The sequence below is a fragment of the Camelus bactrianus genome, chromosome 31, assembly GCF_048773025.1.
Source record: "Camelus bactrianus isolate YW-2024 breed Bactrian camel chromosome 31, ASM4877302v1, whole genome shotgun sequence".
Classification (NCBI taxonomy): Eukaryota; Metazoa; Chordata; class Mammalia; order Artiodactyla; family Camelidae; genus Camelus; species Camelus bactrianus.
In genome coordinates, this window is record NC_133569.1 from 14,446,437 (window position 1) to 14,466,850 (window position 20,414).

The window sequence follows — 20,414 nt, forward strand, 5'->3', positions numbered from 1 at the left end:
GCTCCTTGCCTGGTGATTAGAATATACAACAGTGCCATTTGATTTCCTTTTTACTACTTATTTGTGTTATGTATTCTCCTCTTCAGCAGAAAGAAACATGAATGGATTCAGGCACCAAACCTCAATTTCAGATTTCAAAAATAGAGCAGACACTCACTTAAAAGATACACATATAAGATATATACTTACATGCTGTATGTATGTATATGAAATACAGATACAGATATGGAATTTATTTTATTTAAAAATTTTAAAAATCATATTATGGTATGAAGCAATTTAGAAAAAAAGTCCATTGTATTTAAAGAGAGTCTTGATCATAGAATTCAAGACCTATGATCAAGAGGCTAGATCATAGAATTTTTTCAATGGAACACCAAGGTATTTGGAATTTACTTCAAGAACACGAAGGAGCCGTTACAGGTCCTTGATCATGAAAGTGCAGTAAACCAGCACAACACGGTGAATGGTTGAATGGATGACACCAGCTGAGAGACAGACAAAACAGGAACTTATTGCAATGGTCCAGATGAGAGATAGAATGGCTCTGACCAAGGACAGCGACAGTGGAGACAGATTACAAAGAACGAAATGACTACAGTTCCATCACGTTTCTAAAGCACTGTATTCTCCCCAGTAAACTTCTGGTCCATGTCAGAGGGGGGCAGAAGTCTTGGAACGGTTCTACTCTGCTAGTAATAGGTATATTCAAAAATTCTGTAGAGGATGAAGCTCAGAGAAGGTTGTAAATCTTCTGTTGCCTTTACAGACGGCACCTGTTTAGCGGTCGCTGGCCAGTCTGGTACTCCTCTGTGCCAGAGCAAAAGCTGTTACATCCACCTAATGCACTGCTATGTTTAGCAACAGAGCAGATAACTGTTATAACCTCCATATGGTGAATCGTGCCTTAAAATTGTCCACTGCATTAGCCATCGCTGGCCTCAAAAGCAGATGACAGTACTTGCAGATGTGATCAGCGGCACATTTTTCTTCTAGATGGCTCTTAAAGAAATAGACTACGGCTTTTAAATTCAGAGATGGATGAAGGCAGAATGGCAAAGTACAATGCAAAGCCTTGGCAGTTACATTACTGCTATTCATATTGGGGGGAAAAACTGTTCACCAGGCAGATCTAAGCAAACAAAGGGACAAACAAACAAACAAAAATAACTCAAGTGTTTGCGGAAATGATTCTGGAGAATTTTTATTGTAATGTTGCATGAAAGCCTCACCCTTTTTAAAAACATAGAATGCAACTGAAAGATTAAATTTCAAAACAGTCCTGTTTAGTGATTTGTGTTTATTTAATTTAATTATTTATTTATTTTTATTTTCAGGGGAAGGGGGTTAATTAGGTTTCTTTATTTATTTATTTATTTTTAATTGATTTAATGGAGGGACTGGGGATTGAACCCCTGACCTCGAGCATGCTAAGCACATTCTCTACCATGGAGCTAGACTCTCCCCCCTTGTGTTTATTTTAGATAAGTATACATATTTACAAAATCATGTAATTAGGAAACATTTTATTTTTAATTGGCAAATGTATTATTTGATGACTTTAAATCCAGATTTTTAAATTATTTGTTAAATACTTGAAAAAAATTTTTGAAAATAATGGCATAAACATCCAGTTTATTCTTCCCCTTCCCTTCCATTTCCTCTTTGAAAATGCAGTCCGAAAGCCTTTCAGTCCAACAGCGCAGCAGCCCCTTCCGTGCTGGGGGTGGCTGCGGGGAGTGTGGGAAATTAGAGCAGGATGAGAAGCACATGGGTGGGGAAGGATTCCACGGCGGGGACGCTGAAGCCAGAGCGAGTCGGGCAGCCTGGTGCGGGGTATTAGAACGGGGGAAGTGAGGAGAGTGTCCACACGGGGGCATCCTGGCATGGGGGAGTCAGTCTGAACAGGACCTAGGGCGTCTGTGCAGAAGGAGTGGCAGCCGACAAGGGAGCTTCATTTTATACATTAATCAAATATGTAATTATATTAAGGCTGCAATATAATTGGGAACCAGGTGTCTTACTGTCAAATGAGGGAGTTAAAATATGAAAACTCAGAAACTTGAATAAATCCATGGTAGTAGAGATATCAGTGTGAACTCATGGTTTTCAGTACGTAGAGAAGTAAATATGAATGTAAAAGTAAAAAGAGGTCAATGTAAATTAATACAAATATAAATATACATACATGTATGTGTGTATGCTTATGCATGTATGTGTATGGATATAGATGCACTCTGGCAGGCCTCAACTTGGTCAATTAATCAACGTGACCATCATCAGTAATGGTAAAAATTAACATGGGTCCACAATCCGATAAGATGCAAATAGAACACGGCATCATTTCTATCAAGATGCATTACCCGAATTGAATCTAAGAGAATGTTCTTATTTGTATGATACACTCAAGTACTGGGGCAGCAGGTCAGCAACTTACTTTCAAGTGGTTCAGGAAAAAAAGAAAACAGTTTTGTGCTATACCTGCAAATCTTCTGTTGGTTTGCGATTGTTTTAAAAGAAAAAAGAGAAATAACTACTACAGAGAGAATACATTAGAAAATAACAACCAACCAAAACCTAAAACTACAGGGGACAGAACTGAAATCTGTGCACGTTGCAGGTGGACATCGACAGTTCTAGAAAGGCCTGTTATTCAAGAGACTCTTTTTGTTAAAATGACCTTGTATTATGTAAAAATGCAAATAGAAAATGTACTTTTTTCAAAAAAACAAGTGCGAATTTTATTCAAGGACAATAGTGTCTGGATGGATAGGAATAATTAAAATGAATAGAGGAGATTCTAATGCTCTCCCGGCAAAAACATTACAGGCAGAAAAGGGGTATTAGGTACGCATATTAGTCTGGGGATAGAATGTGTCACAGCAGAACAGACTGTTTGAAAACTGGATTTGTGATGTGGCAGAAAGGGATTAATATAGAGGAATATTACGGATGAAAAGACAGAAACCACAAAGACATTGTGAGGGCAAACAATGTTATTTCTAGATAAAGAGGGTAGCCATTGGGGACAATGAAAAAAGCTTTAAAAACCTGCAATAAATGTTGAAGAGGAAAGCATAATCAGGTGACCGCTGATGGGAGTCCTTTCTGCCTGGATCCAAATTAGACTTCAGGTTATCAGAGACCAACCGGGGCGTAAACAACAGGGTCAGAGGAAAGAAGTCAAAACTAGAAAAAGCTGGAAAAATAGTCCAGTGAAGCCAGATTTTATTGTCTGTGGATGCGCTTTTATTTGCTATTCAATTGCTTTTTAAACTGGCTTCTAGTTTCAAATGATATAAGAAAAAAATCAATTCACTGCGTCGTACACCTGAAACTCATGTAATGGTGTATGCTCATTATAACAACAACAAAAAAAAACTGACAAGGGGAAAAACATGGAAACAATAAGGCAAGGGGACGCTGTATTTTTAGTCTTGCGAACTACCGCACAGAAAAACTGAGTTCAGTATTATCAGGCGGACAGTGTCTCCACTCCATACTTCTGTCTGATGAGCTTCTGTGATGGGTCCCTTGGTACCTGACAACAGAAAGGCTGATCTTTCTCTCCCCTTGTCTAAGCATCTCCTGACAGGCCTTTGATTTAGCTTGTTAGCATGTAAATATCGCAAAAATATCTAACTATATTTTATTTATATTTCAATATTGGCCATTGAGCAATGGTCAAAAGATTATGATTTCCTTTTACTCAATAAAGTGAAGCAGTGTTGAATTTGCTTAATTTGGAAGTGGAGTTGTGAGAGGGTCCCCTAACGAAAAAAAGTTTTGACTCTTGACGAAGGTGAAAAGCCACGTATTGTTTTTATTATTTTTGGTAATCAAGTGCAGCACGCACTTACTTTTCTGAATTTAGAGCATAGGTATTTTGAAAATTATAGAAAGGAGAAAATCTCCCCTTTTTTCCTCTTCCTTTAAGGCCTCTGGGGAGTTCGAACTGATTCTCCTAATCTCAATAAAAAAAAAAAAAAATCTACTTAACTCTGAACTGGCTTGGTTATCAGCTAGTTTCTAGGTATGTGGTTTTTATTCATAAAAGAGAAACAGTGCTTGTTTTAAGCAATACCAAACCCTCGGAGTCCTTTTCTGGCCTTGCACAGAAATAATAACAACTAATCACATTTAAGATGGTTTAAAGTTTCCTTTGCTGGATAAATGATTGAAATAATAAAATAAAAGTAAACTTTCCAGTGAACAAGTAGGGCACTGGGACCACTAACGCATGGTTAGTAACTTAACTGTATTTTTAATAAGAAACTGTTGGGTCTGTTTCTATGTTTTTAAATGTTCATAGACATTTAAAAATAGAATACATTTTCCTCTTTAATTTTCAGTAAAAACAAAGCAATACTTCTGAATCCCTGACTAGAGAGTCACTATAGCAAATCCACTAATTACTGATTGTGTCTTGTTTACTCACATGATACTTGCATGTTTTTCAAGCTCAATTCAAAGTTTGTTCTCAACCTAATGTCAGGGAACCTGCTTTCCTTCAATTTGTAAAAGATCCTCATAATGCTGAAATTTCTCATTTCCATTTGTATATAATACCCCTTAGGCTGAACTATTTCTCACGATTGCTTTCAGCGTTTTTCTCCTGCAGAGGTAAAAATATTTATGCCCAAAATGACTAAAAACAAATCAAGAAATGTAATCCACAGTTTAAATGTTAAGCTCATTTTGAAGTTGAAGCAATTCATAATTTTCTACCTTTAATTATCAACAAACATTACTTCTATCTTTTTCTCCCACTTGCTATTTGTTAGTATTCTCTAATTAATTCTTACACCACTGCTAAGCAATTCTTTTTTTTTTTCCTCCCATAAGAACAAATTTAGGAAAAAAAAATTATTGTAGACTATATTGCTTTTCTTTTCACCTTTAATAATGAAAACAGCTTACCTGGATCATGTGGAAAAGTGTGTATTCTTATAACTTAGGTTATTTTCTTTATTGAATAAAATAATATTTAATTATTTTAGGGGCATGGGAACAGCTCTCTAATCTTTTACCCTAAATTAAATTACAGGACATATTGCGGTTCTGGATAATCCACATATAACTCTTATAAAAACGTTGCTTCTCAACTATACTAAACAGAAGAATAAAAAGGGGCACTCTCAAATTGATCATTATACTCTTGTCAATAAATTTAAGTAAGATTTGGTAGATGAAATAAATTCTTGAATGTTATCAGTGACGTTTAGTTATCCAGACCCTTCCCCAGTACCTAAATTCAACAAATGTTAGATTCTTTACAATATAAAGAGTCTTTCTGTGGGGGATTTAAAATATGGGAAGGTTTTCTGCCAGCCCTAAAGAAGCTTCCATTCCAGTTAGTGAGAATATATATATAGACATATTACTATATTAGAGTTTCCTCAATGGAGATGTAATTTCCTACAATGAGTCATCATGTCAAGCACAGGCAAGTCTCATATACACTGTGGGTTTTGGTTCCAGACCACCACGATAAAGTGAATATTGCAATAAAACACAAAACTTTTGGTTTCCCAGTGCATATAAAAGCTATGTTTACACTATATTGTAGTCTAGTAAGTTTGCGATAGCATTATGAATAAAAAATAGTACATATCTTAATTAAAAATTACTTTCTTGCTAACCACTCATCTGAGCCTTCAGCAAGTTGCATTCTTTGCTGGTGGAGGGTCTTGCCTCGGATGCTGAAGGCTGCTGACTGATCGGGGTGGGGGTTGCTGAAGGTAGGGCGTCTGTGGCAATTTCTTAAAATAAGACAACACTGAAGTCTGCTATGTGAACTGACTCTGCCTTTTGTGACTGGTTCCTCCGGAGCAGGCAGTGCTGCTTGAGAGCATTTTAGTCACAATAGAACTTCTTTCAAAACTGGAGCCCATCCTCTCAGACCTTGCTGCTGCTGCTTTACCAGCTAAGTTTAGGGCATGTTCTAAATCCTTTGTTGTCATTTCAACAGCCTTCACAGCATCTCCACCAGGAGTGGTTTCCTTCTCAAGAAACCACTTTCTCTGCTCACCCACAAGAGGCAACTCCTCATCTGCTACAGTTTATCATGAGATTGGAGCAGTTCAGTCCCATCTTCAGTCTCCACTTCTAATTCTAGTTCTCTGGCTGCTTCCACCACATTGGCAGTTACTTCCTCCACGGAAGCCTTGACCCTCTCAAAGTCATCCATGATGTTTGGAGTCAACATCTTCCAAACTCCTGTTCACGCTGACATTTGGACCTCTTCCCCTGAATCACAAATGTTCTTAGTGGCATCTAGAATGATGAATCCTTTCCAGAAAGTTTTCAAATGACTTTGCCCAGCTCCATCAGAGAAATCACTGCCTGTGACAGCTACGGCCTTATAAAGTGTATTTTTTAAACATTAAGACTTGGACATTGAAATGACTCTTTGATGTTGTGTTAGGAGGCATGAAAACAATGTGAATCTCACACGTCTCCATCAGAGCTCTTGGGTGACAGGTGCATTGTCAATGAGCAGTAATAATTTATTTTATTTTATTTTATTTTATTTTTTTGAGCAGTAATATTTTAAAAGGAAACTTTTTTTTTTTTTCTGAGCAGTAGGTCTCAATAGTGGGCTTAAAATATTCAGTAAACCATGTTGCAAACAGAAGTGCTATCATCCAGGCTTTGTGGTTCCATTCATAGAGCACAGGCAGAGTAGATTTAGCATCATTCTTAAGGGCCCTAGGACTTCTTGGACGATAAATGAGCATTGGTTTCAACTGCAAGTCACCAGCAGCACTAGCCCCTAACAGGAGAGTCAGCCTGGCCTTTGAAGCTTTGAGGCCGAGCACAGACTTCTCCTCTGTAGCTATGGAAGCCCTAGATGGCGTCTTCTTCCAGCGTAAGGCTGTTTCATCTACACTGAAAATCTGCTGTCCAGCGCAGCCACCTTCATGAATGCTTCTAGCTGGGTCTCCTGGACACCTTGCTGCAGCCTCTGCGTCACACTGGCTGCTTCACCTGCACTTCTGTGTTATGGAGATGGCTTCTTCCCTTCAACCTCATGGACCAACCTATGCTGGCCTCAGATCTTTTTTCTGCAGCTTCCTCACTTCCCTCAGCCTCACAGAATTGAAGAGAGCGAGGGCCTGGCTCTGGATTAGGCGCTGGCTTAAGGGAAGGTTGGGGCTGTTTTTACTTTCTATCCAGACCACTCAAACTTTCTCCATATCAGCAATAAGAATGTTTGGCTTTCTTATGATTCACATGTTCACTGGCAAAGCGCTTTTAGTTTCCTTCAAGAACTTTTCCCTTGCATCCACAACTTGGCTAACTGATGCAACAAGCCTTTGGGCTTGTCTCGGCATTTGACATGCCTTCCTCAGTAGATTTAATCATTTCTAGCTTTTAATTTAAAGTGAGAGATCTGCAACTCTTCCCTTCACTTGAACACTTAGAGGCCATTGTAGGGTTACTAATTAGGCCTAATTTCCAGGAATAGGGAGGCCCAAGGAGAGGGGGAGAGACAGGGGAAGGGCTGGTCAATGTAGCGGTCAGAACACATACATTTATTGATTAATTTGCCATCTTGTATGGGTGCAGTTCATGGTGTCCCCAGATAATTACAGTAGTAACACCAATGATCACTGATCACAGATCACCATAACAAATATAACCACAACCAGAAGAGATTCAAATATTGTGAGAATTACCAAAATGGGACACAGAGACATGAAGTGAACCAACGTTGTTGGAAAAATGGTGCCAAGAGACTTGCTCTATGCAGGGCTGCCACACACCTTCAATTTATTTTAAAAAAAAAAAAGGTAATATCTTTGAAGCACAATAAAGTGAAGTACAATAAAAGAGGGAGTCCTGTATTTTTCCTCTAACTGTATTACAACAGTAAGAGAAAAAAAAAATCACTATTGGTCCAAAAAAGACAAAGTATGGTAGCTATGAATATGAGAACATATTTCTTCTTTGTCTTTGACTAATACAGTACTTGGAAGGTTGTTGGAAATAAGCATTAGAATTTGGGGGGAAATCAATTTGAAACTTTATCTTGTTTAATCATATTGAAAACACATTCCACATAGAGGAGGAAGCCGAACAATTACCTTTAAAATTGGGTCTGATTCGTGCGTCATACCCTGACGTCCTCCCCATTAACTTGTCCAGAAAGTCAGAAGGCGACATTGGTGCGCTTCGAGATCTTGCACTATCTGTTTCCTTTGTTGCAACCAAACTACAAATGAGAAAAAAAATATACAGAGTTTACCAAAAAAAAACCAAAAAAAGTCTTCCTAACAGCTGTTACTTAGAAATACAAAATAAAAATGCTAAGCAAAAAAACCTTTGAGAACAAACAAAAAAGGTTTTATACACTATATAGTGAATATTATCATAACAGTCAGGTATGTATAAAATTTACAGTCAAAATTTATAAGTTTTCACATGGATTCAGCCCAAAGGTCAGAGGCAACAATATTTCGTGTTAAGTCTAGAAACAAAGCCACTCTAAATCATTAGGGTTTCAAAATTAGTGTTTACTCAAACTTGATTTCTGATTGCAATTTTTAGCTAAAGTTATCCTAAGTGATTCAGGCATCAGAAAATATGAATGTTCAGCTGATACGTGACTCTTACTGCTTTTATAGAGGGAAAAGAATCACCTGTAGGGCTTTGGGAGTTTTTCTTAATAATAATAAAACTGTCCTACAGATTAAACAGCAGTGTTCTTCCCTTCAATTACAGTGAGCGCTTCCTGTGTTAGTAACATGCTCAGGTGAACTCATCCTGCTTTCACTCTGTGCCGCTCTTCTGCAGGACATTTTGTCCAGATCTAAGACTTGTGATGGAGACTGAGAAAATACCATAAATGCAGTCTGTGCACTTGGCTGTTACCTGGTGAGACCCTGTGTCTGGGGAAAGGGACAGGATCATTGCATTTTTTCCATTCAAACCTTTCCCTTCTTATGCAGCTGCTCACTCCAGGAGCCCGCAGGTGCGACAGCACCCCTGCCCTGCTCCTCATTTATCTAGGTTGATCCACAGGAGGCCTGGGCCTGCCTGCTAACATCGAATGTTTCTTTTTACCCACAGAGCTTCGCTCAGGAAGGTGAAGCAGACTTCCTGGGCACACATGTTTGAAATATATATATTCAAGTGGATGTTACTTCCTGGAGACTGTCAATCATCACCTCTTCCCAGCTCTGTCACTGAGCTCAGAGCACTGCCTGCACCTCTGTGGTCACTCTCAGTAGTATCAAGTTAGGAAATTCCTCCTGCCAGGATTCCCAGCAAATAGTGACAGTGAGCTTAGAGCCATCACCATTAAACTGTCTACCACATACATTATAATCAGTAATTTATAAACACAGCTGTGAAATGCAGCATGAATGATAATGTGGGAGTGGTGTCCCTGAGAACACAGCACCACAGTGGACAGCACCCACTAACTGCTGCCTAGTCCTGGACATGCTGAGTCACGTATCTGCCCGGTGACTCTCATTCTGTCTTTCTTGCTTCCTCTCCAAATAGGGGTGAAGCTTCTCTCGCTGTTCTGCGGGTTCCACATTACTTTGCAACCCTTTATCTCTGATATTACTGGTCAGTTGAACTCCTTGCTGTTGTGATCTCTGGAAAGTTTATTCTAATGTCATCATCATCATCATCATGGAAAGGAAAAAAAACAAAACAAAACTACTCCCTTCTCAGTAACTCCAGAACTGTCCTCTACCACCTGGTTTTAAGTCACTTTTCTCTGTCCTCTCAAGCAGGACTTGCTCATTTTCCATGGCCCAAGAACATACTGCTGCTTCTAAGCCATTCCTTATATTTTCTCTGCAAAATCCTTCCTTTCAGTTGTCAGAAAATGCATGTCTATATTCTCTTACCAAAAAATTAAACCAACTTATCCGGATCTGAACTAATAATATTCTGCCCCTCAGCTGTTAAAAATAACCCATAACTACGGGCGCTAGAGTGACAGTCCCTCAGGTTTGCACTGAAGGGGGCAGGTTATCATAGGCCACCTGGGTATGTTGCTGCCCGCAATGGCATGCTTCCTTCTGAGAGAGATGCTGCGGTGCATTCGATCGCAGACAGAAGAGAGAAGGCCATGTGGCCGCCGAGGCAGAGATCAGTGTGGTGCGGCCACAGCCGAGGGAAGCCAGTGGTCAACAGAGGCTGGAAGAGGAAGCGACAGATTTTCCCCTAGAACCTCTGAAGGACTGTGGGTCGGTTCACACCTCACGTCTTGTTTTGGGCCCAATGAACTGATTTTAGACTTCTGGCCTCCAGAACTGTGGAAAAAAATGATTTTCTCTTGTTTTAAGCCACACCGTTAGCAGCAAATTGTTACAGCCGTCAGAGGAAACCGGTAGGAGCTTTCCAGTGAATTTTTCATTTCAGTCACTCTACTTTTCAACTCCAGAATTACTCTTCCATTCTTTTGTAATCTCTGTCTCTCTGTTGGTATTTTGTGTTTGGTGAGATTTTATTGTCATTCTTTCTTTTCAGTTTTTCGGGCATGGCTTCCTTTAGTTCTTTGAATGTATTTGAAATAGCTGATTTCAAGTCTTTGTGTAGCATTTGACGTTTCTGAACTAACGCTGTTAAGCCTACCTTCCTCCGTGTATATGACCACGGGAACATCCGCTCAGTGGGGTTACAGATCCGCTGATGACTGCACAGGGATTTTCTTAAATTCCTAGTGCCAGTAAGTCTCCCAGCATTTCCCGGGGGCCCTGTGTTCACGGAGTCAGGCTTCAACACTGAGTCAGGCAGCTGACTAATCTGCCTTAGCCCTGACCGCCTATTTGCACAGGGCCCAAGGTCACCGGAGTTGAGAGCGCAGGGTCTTCTCGGAACTTCCCCGAGCACGCGCACAGCCCTGGGTGTACTCGTTTGCTAGGCCTTTCTTAGCAAAGTGTCACGGCCTGGGGGGGCTTACACAACAGAAATTAATTTTCTCACAATTCTGGAGGCCAGGAGTCCAAGATCAAGTTGTTGGCAGGGTGAGTTTCCCCTAAGCGCCTCCCTCCTTGCCTTGCAGATGGCCACCTTCTCTTCGCTTTCACGTGGCCCTTCCTCTCTGTGTGTCTGTCCTAATCTCCTCTTCCTAGAAGGACACCAGTCAGATTAGATTAGGGTCCACCAATACGACCTCATGATACCATAATTACCTACAAATAAAGTCGCGTCTGGAGACATTGGGAGTTAGAACTTCACCGTGGGAACTTTGGAAGGATGCGTTCAGCCCTTCGCACTGGCCGCTCACAGCCCCGTGCGCATGCGTGGACTTCTAGCTGCCTGGGACTACAGGGAGCTTTTCCAGACGCCTAGGGACTTACCTTCCACTGCTTCTTCTTTTACGCTTTCTGGCTAGTCTGTTGTTTTCACCCACGGTTCTCTACTGCTTCAGGTACCCGTGAAGTTAAACAACTGACAAAATCCCCAGGAAAAAGCCTTTTCAAACCGAGTGAGGTCCGAGTTAGGTGAAATAAAAGCAGTCTCACAAGTGGGGTCTTCCAGAAAAACCTTCAGATGGGTCAAATAATGACGATTTTCCAAGAATATTGTTTTAAAGATATTCAGACTCCATTCTGTCCCCTCTGGTGGCTGCCAGGCTGCTTTTTTTTTTTTTTTTTTTTTTTTTTTTAACTGTAATTGCAACCTACTGGCTTGCAACGCTACTGCGGGGCTAGAGAGAGGGGGTGGGAACAGGGCAAGTTAGACCGCGAGAAATCCCACTCTTCTTCCCAAGATTCAGGTGTTCTTCCCGATTAAACTACTTCATGGATTCCTGCAAGTCTCTGATTAATCACAAGAGTTCTGAAAAAAGCTGACTGTCACCTTTTTGACAGTTTTCTCACTGCTTTGACGGAGGAGATAATTTACGGAGGTCACTGTTCCACTAATTTTGCTCAGATCACCGCTCTGACCATGTCTCCCTAGGTTTCTTTTCCTATTTGTTTTATTGTATTTGTGTTTCAAAGAACAACACTCCTCAAAGCTCCAGCCATCTTCTCTCTCTGGATAATTGCATTTCCTCCCATAGTAACAGCTAACTCCCATAACACTATTTGGTAGACTTGAAAAAAAAATGTATCTTTTTTCGCAAGTAATATAAAGATTTGCTTTTAAAAGAAAAGATACAGAGATTACCATTTGGGTCTCCCCAAGATGAATAGTCAACAATTGTAACTGACTAAGTATCAGTAAATATTCTATTAATAGAAGAGCGAGGAGAGGGAGAGAAAGAGACAGACAGACAGAGTGAGAAAGGAAGAAAGAGTTAAATTCGCCATGACAAGTGTTAACTGGGCATTTTCAAAATTTGGTTACGTTTTTCCAGCTATATGAAGCCTTAGATAGCACGATAAAGAAACAAAATTATGAAGGGCAGCAGATGGAGTTAAGATTTACACTGCATGTCTACAATTTTAACAAAGTGAAATTAATTTGATTTCTTTAGGCAGATAAATACTAAATTTTAAAAAAATAATGGATTGCATTCATATAGTACCTATCTTTCAGAAAATCTGCCTTTTCTTAATAGCTTTTTTAACTTCCTTATAAAATAATTTTTTTTCAAATGTTACATCTAACATTAATCTTAAAATGGAATAAGAACATTTTAAAAACCACATCTGCTCATATCCTATCAAGCAATCATTTATTTATTGTAATGGGCTATTATAAAAGTTTGATATTTGAACTAATGTGAGGAATAAGGTATTGGATAGTTTCCAGGAGTGAAGTTAGAGATGTCCACTATATATAGGTTTTTTGGAGGGGGCGGAGGTATTTAGTTTTACTTATTTACATATTTTTTTAATGGAGGTACTGGGAATTGAAGCCAGGACCTCATGCATGCTAAGCATGCACTCGCCCACTGAGCTATACCCTCCCCGTCTACTTTTTCTTTAATTATTACTCCACACTCTAGCAGTGGTCAACACTGACATCTAATGCTATGTGATGTACTTGCTGTTATATGTCATCATGCTACCTAAGAATCCCTGGAATTCTGCACACCTATACGAAGATAACAGGGTTAAAAGTCAACGTGTAAGATCTTCTGTAGTTAACGTGATATGATTCTGCTCATGGGCATTTCTTCACTTGACCTTGAACACCGTGGAGATAACAGCACAGCAGTTGTGTGCTGTGCTCTACCTGCTTTCTCTGTGTGCGCCAAAGAGCTGAATGCAAGCAAAATAATTTACCCCCATCTCACCAGATCAGTAGAGAGCCTCTTCACAAAGAACACACACGCATTTGATGTGCATTGTCCCAAATTCCAGGTTGAATATTTCAGATTCTATTACCGAGCACTGTCTGCTCCCAATGTCTCAACTTATTTGAATAATTAAATAATAAAATCAAGATTATTATTGTCTCAATAAGATAAAATAATTCTTGATCTTCCTTAAAATAAATAACTGATTCCTATTTACCTTTTTAATCTTAATTTTTTGACATATTCAAAAAAACAGTAACTGGGCTACTACAATAATCACATAGTCATGCCCTCCTGAAATCTGACCTGACATTATTTGTTTTAAAATTTCATTTGAAATACATTCTTATTGCCAAAAATGTTATATACATATTATACACATTTTACATATGTGCTCTTTGAAATTATTCAGGCATGATGCCAGGTTCTTTGGAAAGCATTGATAATGGTTGTTAAATAAATGAATGAGTGAGGTTCAGTATTTAGTCTTTGATATATACACATGTATATATAATATCCTTAGCATTCAACTATTTTAAAGGTGAAACAACATTTTTAAAGGTTATTACAAAACGTTTTTAATGACCCATCTGCTGTTGAAATAGTTTCTATTAAAAATATGAATTTTCATTATTTATGCAATTAGCAATTAAAATAAGCTGAAGAAAGGAAAACACAACATTTCCTGTCACTACCATAGTCTAGGATGGAAGAAATATATCACCAGTAAATGATCTTAGAAAGCTGAGTCATTTCCTCTCATACCAGGAAATCTATTAAAATCATCTATATTCTAAAACAAATATATTTTACAGTAATATGTGCTATTATTTTTCTATTTTTAACACTGAAAATTTTAAAATTACTAAACATTTAAATTAAACAAGAAATTATAGTTATTTTGACATGATACTTAAAAATTCGTAAAATCACTAATGTAATTTAATTAATGAGTTGAGAAGAAAACATGAAATCACTTTGGACTGGGAAGGAGTGAGGGTAGGTTGGGTGAGATAAATCATTTAAAAAATACAATACACAATTTTTATAAGCCTTTTATAAACTGAGAGATTCATTAACAATAAAATTATACTGCATTTTTGCTATATAAAAGTGTCCTTTCTCATGCCAAAATGTGTTTAAATATCTGTTAAATGCTGAAACGATGAATTTTGAGTTCTCATATAATGTATTCGGTGCGAAGCACTCTGCTAGGAACGGTAGAGTATACATAACACAAATCTGATTCTGCAGAGTGTTCACAGTTCAGTCGATTACTCTGGGCCCATCTGGAGTCTACTGGGAATCCTTGGAAAGTATCGGGGCACAGAAGCTGGAAAGTGAGATTATAGTGAGAGGAATGGGAGGCCAGCTCCCTTTTTCCTGCCACTTTAAGCAAAATCTTCAAACCTGTTATAACCCTTTGAAGAATATGAAAATGAATATATGTATGCATATGCATGGCTGGGACATTGTGCTGTACACCAGAAATGGACACACTGTAACTGACTGTACTTCAATTAAAATTTAAAAAAAAATAAAAATAACCCTTTTATAACAGGGAGTCACAACCACAATCTACAGAATAATGCCTATTAAAAATGGGAAAATTCTGAGCAGAGCAAGAGTCCAAATTTCTCTACTAGTTATGTCTCCTTCAATGACACAAGAGCCATTCAACAACTTAGAGTCAATTGATTTTATTTCTAAAGGTTCATAGCTTTGACTCAAAAGGAATTATCGTCAGCAAAACTGCATTGAGTATTTGGCTAAAAAGCATTTCTGCACAGTCTACCCCTTCCTCTTCTGAAAATGGTGGAGGCTGTGGCTTTGGGAAGACTTCCCATAACCCACAACGCTTGCTCTGGTGTATTTCTCCCGGAACGTTCTTGGCTGAGACTAACACCATGTGCATATTAACAGACTGTCTTCAGAGGACTGTAATCATTTAAGAGAGCTTATGGTAATAAATACATACATAGTATGAGGGCATGTGACCAGATTGGACTCTGATTTTTAAATAGCCAATATCATCTATACATACACATTCGACAACAGCTTTTTGTAAGTTAAAATTCAGCGTAGGGGGAGGCAATGGAAGAAATCTGAGATGAATTTGGAATGGATTTTGGATAAAAAACCTTATTTATTATCAAGTACTTTTTTTGGGGGGGTCTAAATCTCCTACTTTCAACAAAGCTGTCATATTTATAGCAATTTACTAATGTTGTTGGTAAATTACTCATGATCAGTACTTCTGAAAGAAGCAGCTTTGGATATTTTAGAAGTCTTTTATTTATGAAAAGCTCAGAAAATATCTGCGCTAATTTGCCTGCCACCCACACTTGGCTCTTTTTCCCTATGCTGTTCCAAATACCGAATTTACTATTAACTTTTCTAGGATATGCGGACTCACACAGTCCCATCAATGAACTTTTTAAAAATTTAAGTATTATACATGTTCTTATTTTTATAAAGACATGCCACTTGAAAGTTCAGAGACTTCAATTTCTGAGAGACTGGGAGAAACCTATTTTATCAAGCATTGAAGTCGAATATCAAAGTTCATCAAAAAGGTAAGTCCCCCACCTTTTATACCTCTGTTCCTCTCAATGAGACAAGAAAGTAAAATATAACCACTTTTGGAGGACAGAAATAACCCCTAAATATAGATGCTTTAAAAATTAATAAATTTGTCAGTACTTATTTAACTCTGCTAAATGCACCTTAAAATTGAGAGAAAATATGAAAACTGTAATTGGGAAACAAGACGTGGGTTGGGATGAGTCTTGGCACGTGGGGCCACAATCTCTGTGTGTCTCTTGTCACGGTTGATTTGCACAGAAGGAACAGTGACCAGTAAGGAAGAAATCAGTGTCCAGACTCCCAGGACGGAGGTTTGGGGTATGAGGGAGAAAGACAGCAGACGACATACTGTATCTCTTTATAAACCAATCCTATAGGGTTACAATTCTTTGTGGAAAAAAAATTGTCACAGTTATTTCTTGGAACTTTCTAAGTTGTAGGAACAAACAAGTTATATTTCAAGCCCCACTTTGGAAACTAAAACACGCAATGAAAGAGATGAGCATCCTTCCACTTCTTTATGGCCTCAGCCTATTTATGGGAGAACTGAAGGGAAACTGGGACATCTGGGAACAACGTGAAGTTTTGAGTATCTTACTCTAAAGTAAGCAGTGTTTGCCATGATGACCCAGGCAGTGAAGCAGGCTTTAGGTTGATTGTTTGATATTAATTATTTTAAAAGGAGGCCAAAGTGGAAGAATATAAAGGGACTTTTCTAGAATACCTTTTGGGACTCAGAGAAATAGCTAAAAATTAACAGGGTTCTGGGATCTTGATTCTTGCCCCTGTGGGCAAAGTACCCGTGAAATATGATTCTTTTTAACGTGATCTCACTTCTCCCTGCTGTTTTGAGGCCTGGGCTATTTTAATTAACCTAACAATAAAAATGGTAGCTTCTTCCTGTCTCTCAGGCACATTATTCATATATATATGAACAACTCTTCATAACAACTTTTCTAGTTAGATATTATTACCTATGTATTACAGATGAAGAACATAAGGTCTAGAGAGGTTTTTTGCCAGGCCACTCAGGTATTAAATTTATAAGGCTTTATTTTAATTTTTAAATTGTAATTTTTTATTGAAGTACAGTTGATTTACAATGTTGTGTTAGCTTCAGGTGTATAGCAAAGTGATTCAGTTTTATATATACATATGTATATATACATACATTCTTTTTGAGATTCTTTTCCATTATAGGTTATACAGGACAGTGAATATAGTTCCCTGTGCTATACAGTAGGTCCTTATTGTTTATTTATTTTAGATATAGTAGTGTATATGTTAATCCCAAATTCCTCATTTATCCCTCCCAATAAGCCACTGGAAACAACTAGACAAGATTAAAAAGAAAAAAACTACACTGGAGAGCTAAAAACACAGTGAAAAATCAGTCACACGGCTAAGACCTAAGACAAAGGAAGCTCACAGAAGTGAGCCAGGCGCTTAGAGCTGCGTTTCCCTTAGGGGTGGCAATGAACTTCAGAGTCGTAGCTGAGTGGTTAATAATGGGTGCACAAGTTTTAAAAGCTTTCTGGATTTAGGGGGACAAACAGGAGTGAACTCCTATGAGTTGGCTGGAGGTCTCAAAGAATTACAGCTGATGAGTAAAAATGAACCAGAAATATAGAAGCCTTAGCAGGAAGCTAAGCATAGCCTGGAATCGTCTCACTTTCTGAAACTGGAATAAAATAATCACAGATTGCCAACAACCTAGCTCTCTAATAAAAGAAAACATAAATCAAACTCCTGCTATTTCCACACCAACCTGTTTCTTTTCCATTCTTTTCAAACTTGGTTAATGGCAACTCCATCTTTGGTTTTCTCAGGATGAAAATCTTTGACATTCATCCCTTGACTCCTCCGTTATCTCACATATCATATCCATCCAGCTGGCCCTCCCTGCTAATTTTATCCATAATCCAACCACATCTCACCTCTTCAGCTTCTCTCCTACAACCTCCCACTAGCTATTATCTTTGCCTGCAATACTCATTGGTGTTCTGTTCAGCTGATTAAATTCTACTCATCTTTATGATCTTGGTTTAAACATCATTTCCTCAAGAAGCCTTACCTATGCTCTCTCATTTTGCAAAATCCTGCTACAGTATTTCTCAGATTTGTCTCTCATCGACAGCACTTGTTGCAATGGTAATTGTAATTTGTAACAGGATTAATCAATCAATGTCTATCTCCTACTTTGTAAGGTCTACTATTCAAGGAATATATCATGACTGTTCCATGTGTTTTAATAGCCCCAGAAGTATTCCAGAGCATCCACAGTAACTAACTGGATAAATATTTTTGACATGAATTTAACTAAAAATAATGATGGAGAGGTCAAACGTCAGAATATTACCTTCCGATTCTAGCAATATAATCAGTGCTCACGTACATTAGGGCTTATTAGGAGCATCTGTATTCAGTGTTTGCTAGTTGTCAGTGATAAATTACATGTTGTCTGCGTGTTTGTAGGTGAAGGGTTAATATAGGGTGATGGCAAGGGATAGGGTGGGGAAGGAGGACTCCATTCAATAGTAAAAAAAAAATGACAGAGGATTAGTGTAGACATCTAAGGCTTCTTAACTCTAATCTTTATACAATTTTGTTCGTGTTATCTCCAAAATTTATTTTTGTCTTAAAGTCACTCATTTTCACTAAACACTTTGAAAACACTGTGCTCAAAACTCATGCTAATTTTTGCAACTTCTGTTATAACTTCGGCGGAAACTGTCTATTCTCATGGGTAGGTGTTTACTTCTGTATAGTTTTGGCATCAGCTTATTTCAACCCAAAGGACTGAAAGGCCATATAACACAGCTAATTAACTCACTGATTCATAGCTTCTTGATGACTTATTTATTTTAAAGAAAACTAATTAAGCATTTCAGAAACACTGAAAATTACCTAGAATAGACTTAATAGTTCTTATTATGTGTCCAGTGCATGAGATAATTAAAGAGAAGTCATCGTGATACAATGGTTGAAGCTCCAGGTGGGCAGCCAGGAGGCGTGCATTTTGTTTAGTTTTGTCATTAACTAGTTGTTCTGCCTTGGGCAAGCCAGATACTTTTTCACCAAAATAAAAAGGGAGGTTGAAAGTGGCACACATTTTTCACCAAAAAGTGCAGTAAAGCAAATGACACATTCCACACATATGTTTCCAAAAAAATGCAAAGTTCTTATGCCAGTGTTTGGATTTTGCCCTTTGATAGCATGATTCTTTGCAGCAGGGATGTTTTTAATTGAAATAAGGAGAAATTCACTCAAGCCAATTTATATAATGGTATACCAGTATCTCATGAAACCCAAGTGTAGAAAATGTAGGTAAGCCTCAAGAGATACTGAGCACCATAAAGAAAAAAGTCTGACAGACGCATCCCAACTCATGGATTCAACTCATGGCTGAATTGCAGGTGTGGGATCACTGGACACAGTTGTTCACTGTTCTTCCTTAAACAATTTCTCATGCAGGACATTCAGTTTTCAGAAATCAACTACTGAATGAATATTTAAAGCACTTTGCGTTTTATATTGCCTTTAGAGCATACTTTGGTTTCAGTTTTTGTATTCTAGCATGATTTTAAATAATTCAAAAGAAGTCTATCAATTTGTGTAAACTCAGTGAACAATTCTAGGATTAGGGGCTACTGAAACTGCAGTCCAGAATTTCAGGTAGGAAAAGACTGAAGGACACAGATACAAAGCAAATTATCTTAGAACCTGTGGTGTCACGGGAAGGACAGAGACTAACAGAATGTTAGTGTGTCTGGAATAGAGCCAAGGAGCGTCAGCACAGTAACAAGGGGGGCTGGACAGGGCTGTAGGTACCAGATCACTCAGCGCCTTGGAAATCATGTGGACTTTCATCTTTATCGCTCCCACTAGGAGACAGTTCCAGTGGTCAAAGTGAGAGCTGAGGATAGTTTGAGTAATTTCTACTTGCAGCGGGGTTGGAGAAGAGAAGAGGAATCTAAAAGATTTATATCGTCACTGATAGCATCCACAAAACTGAGTGATGGTTTGGTGTTGGATGCCAACGAGAAAAAACGTTTCAAGCATGACTGTGATGGTTTTAAAAATGCTTAATCAAGCTGTTTGACCCTCCTCCCTTCATAGTGTGGAGCCTAATTTCCTTCCTCTTGAAGGTTGCCTTTACAAAGTAGCTTCCTGATGACATGGGAATTCCATAGTTTGGTCATAAAAGGCATTGAAAAGGCATTGCTACTTCCACTCAGCTCTCTTTTGGATCATGCAGTCTTCCCTTGGTCACTCAGGTAGCCACCTGTAAGAAAATGACAGCTTCTACTGATAGAATTCACCAATTTGCCAGTCATTTTACTGAGCCACCTTTGAAATCAGATTCTCTGCCCCCGTCAAGCCTTCACATGGCTGCAACCACCGCTGACATCATGACAGTGACCACATGAAAGACTCTGAGCTATTACACCTGCTTAAGCTGTTCCTGAATTTCTGACCCACAGAATCTTCGAGGCTAATCAATATTCCTTGTCGTTTTAAGCCACTAAATTTCAGTATAATGTGTTATGTAGCAGTAGTTAAGTAATGTGTTAACTCTTAGTTTTCTGGCTTGAGCAACTGTATGTAC

General features: G+C 38.4%; 1 protein-coding gene across 2 annotated transcripts in view; it reads right to left on the reverse strand.

Annotated features, from left to right (window-relative positions):
• Positions 1–20,414, reverse strand: part of GLRA3 (glycine receptor alpha 3) — a 138,721-nt gene that overhangs the window by 96,874 nt on the left and 21,433 nt on the right. For both annotated transcript variants that reach the window (XM_010973189.3, XM_010973190.3), the window contains exon 2: positions 8,091–8,218. In XM_010973189.3, the coding sequence (XP_010971491.1) occupies positions 8,091–8,218 (128 nt within the window). The remainder of the gene's footprint in view (positions 1–8,090; positions 8,219–20,414) is intronic.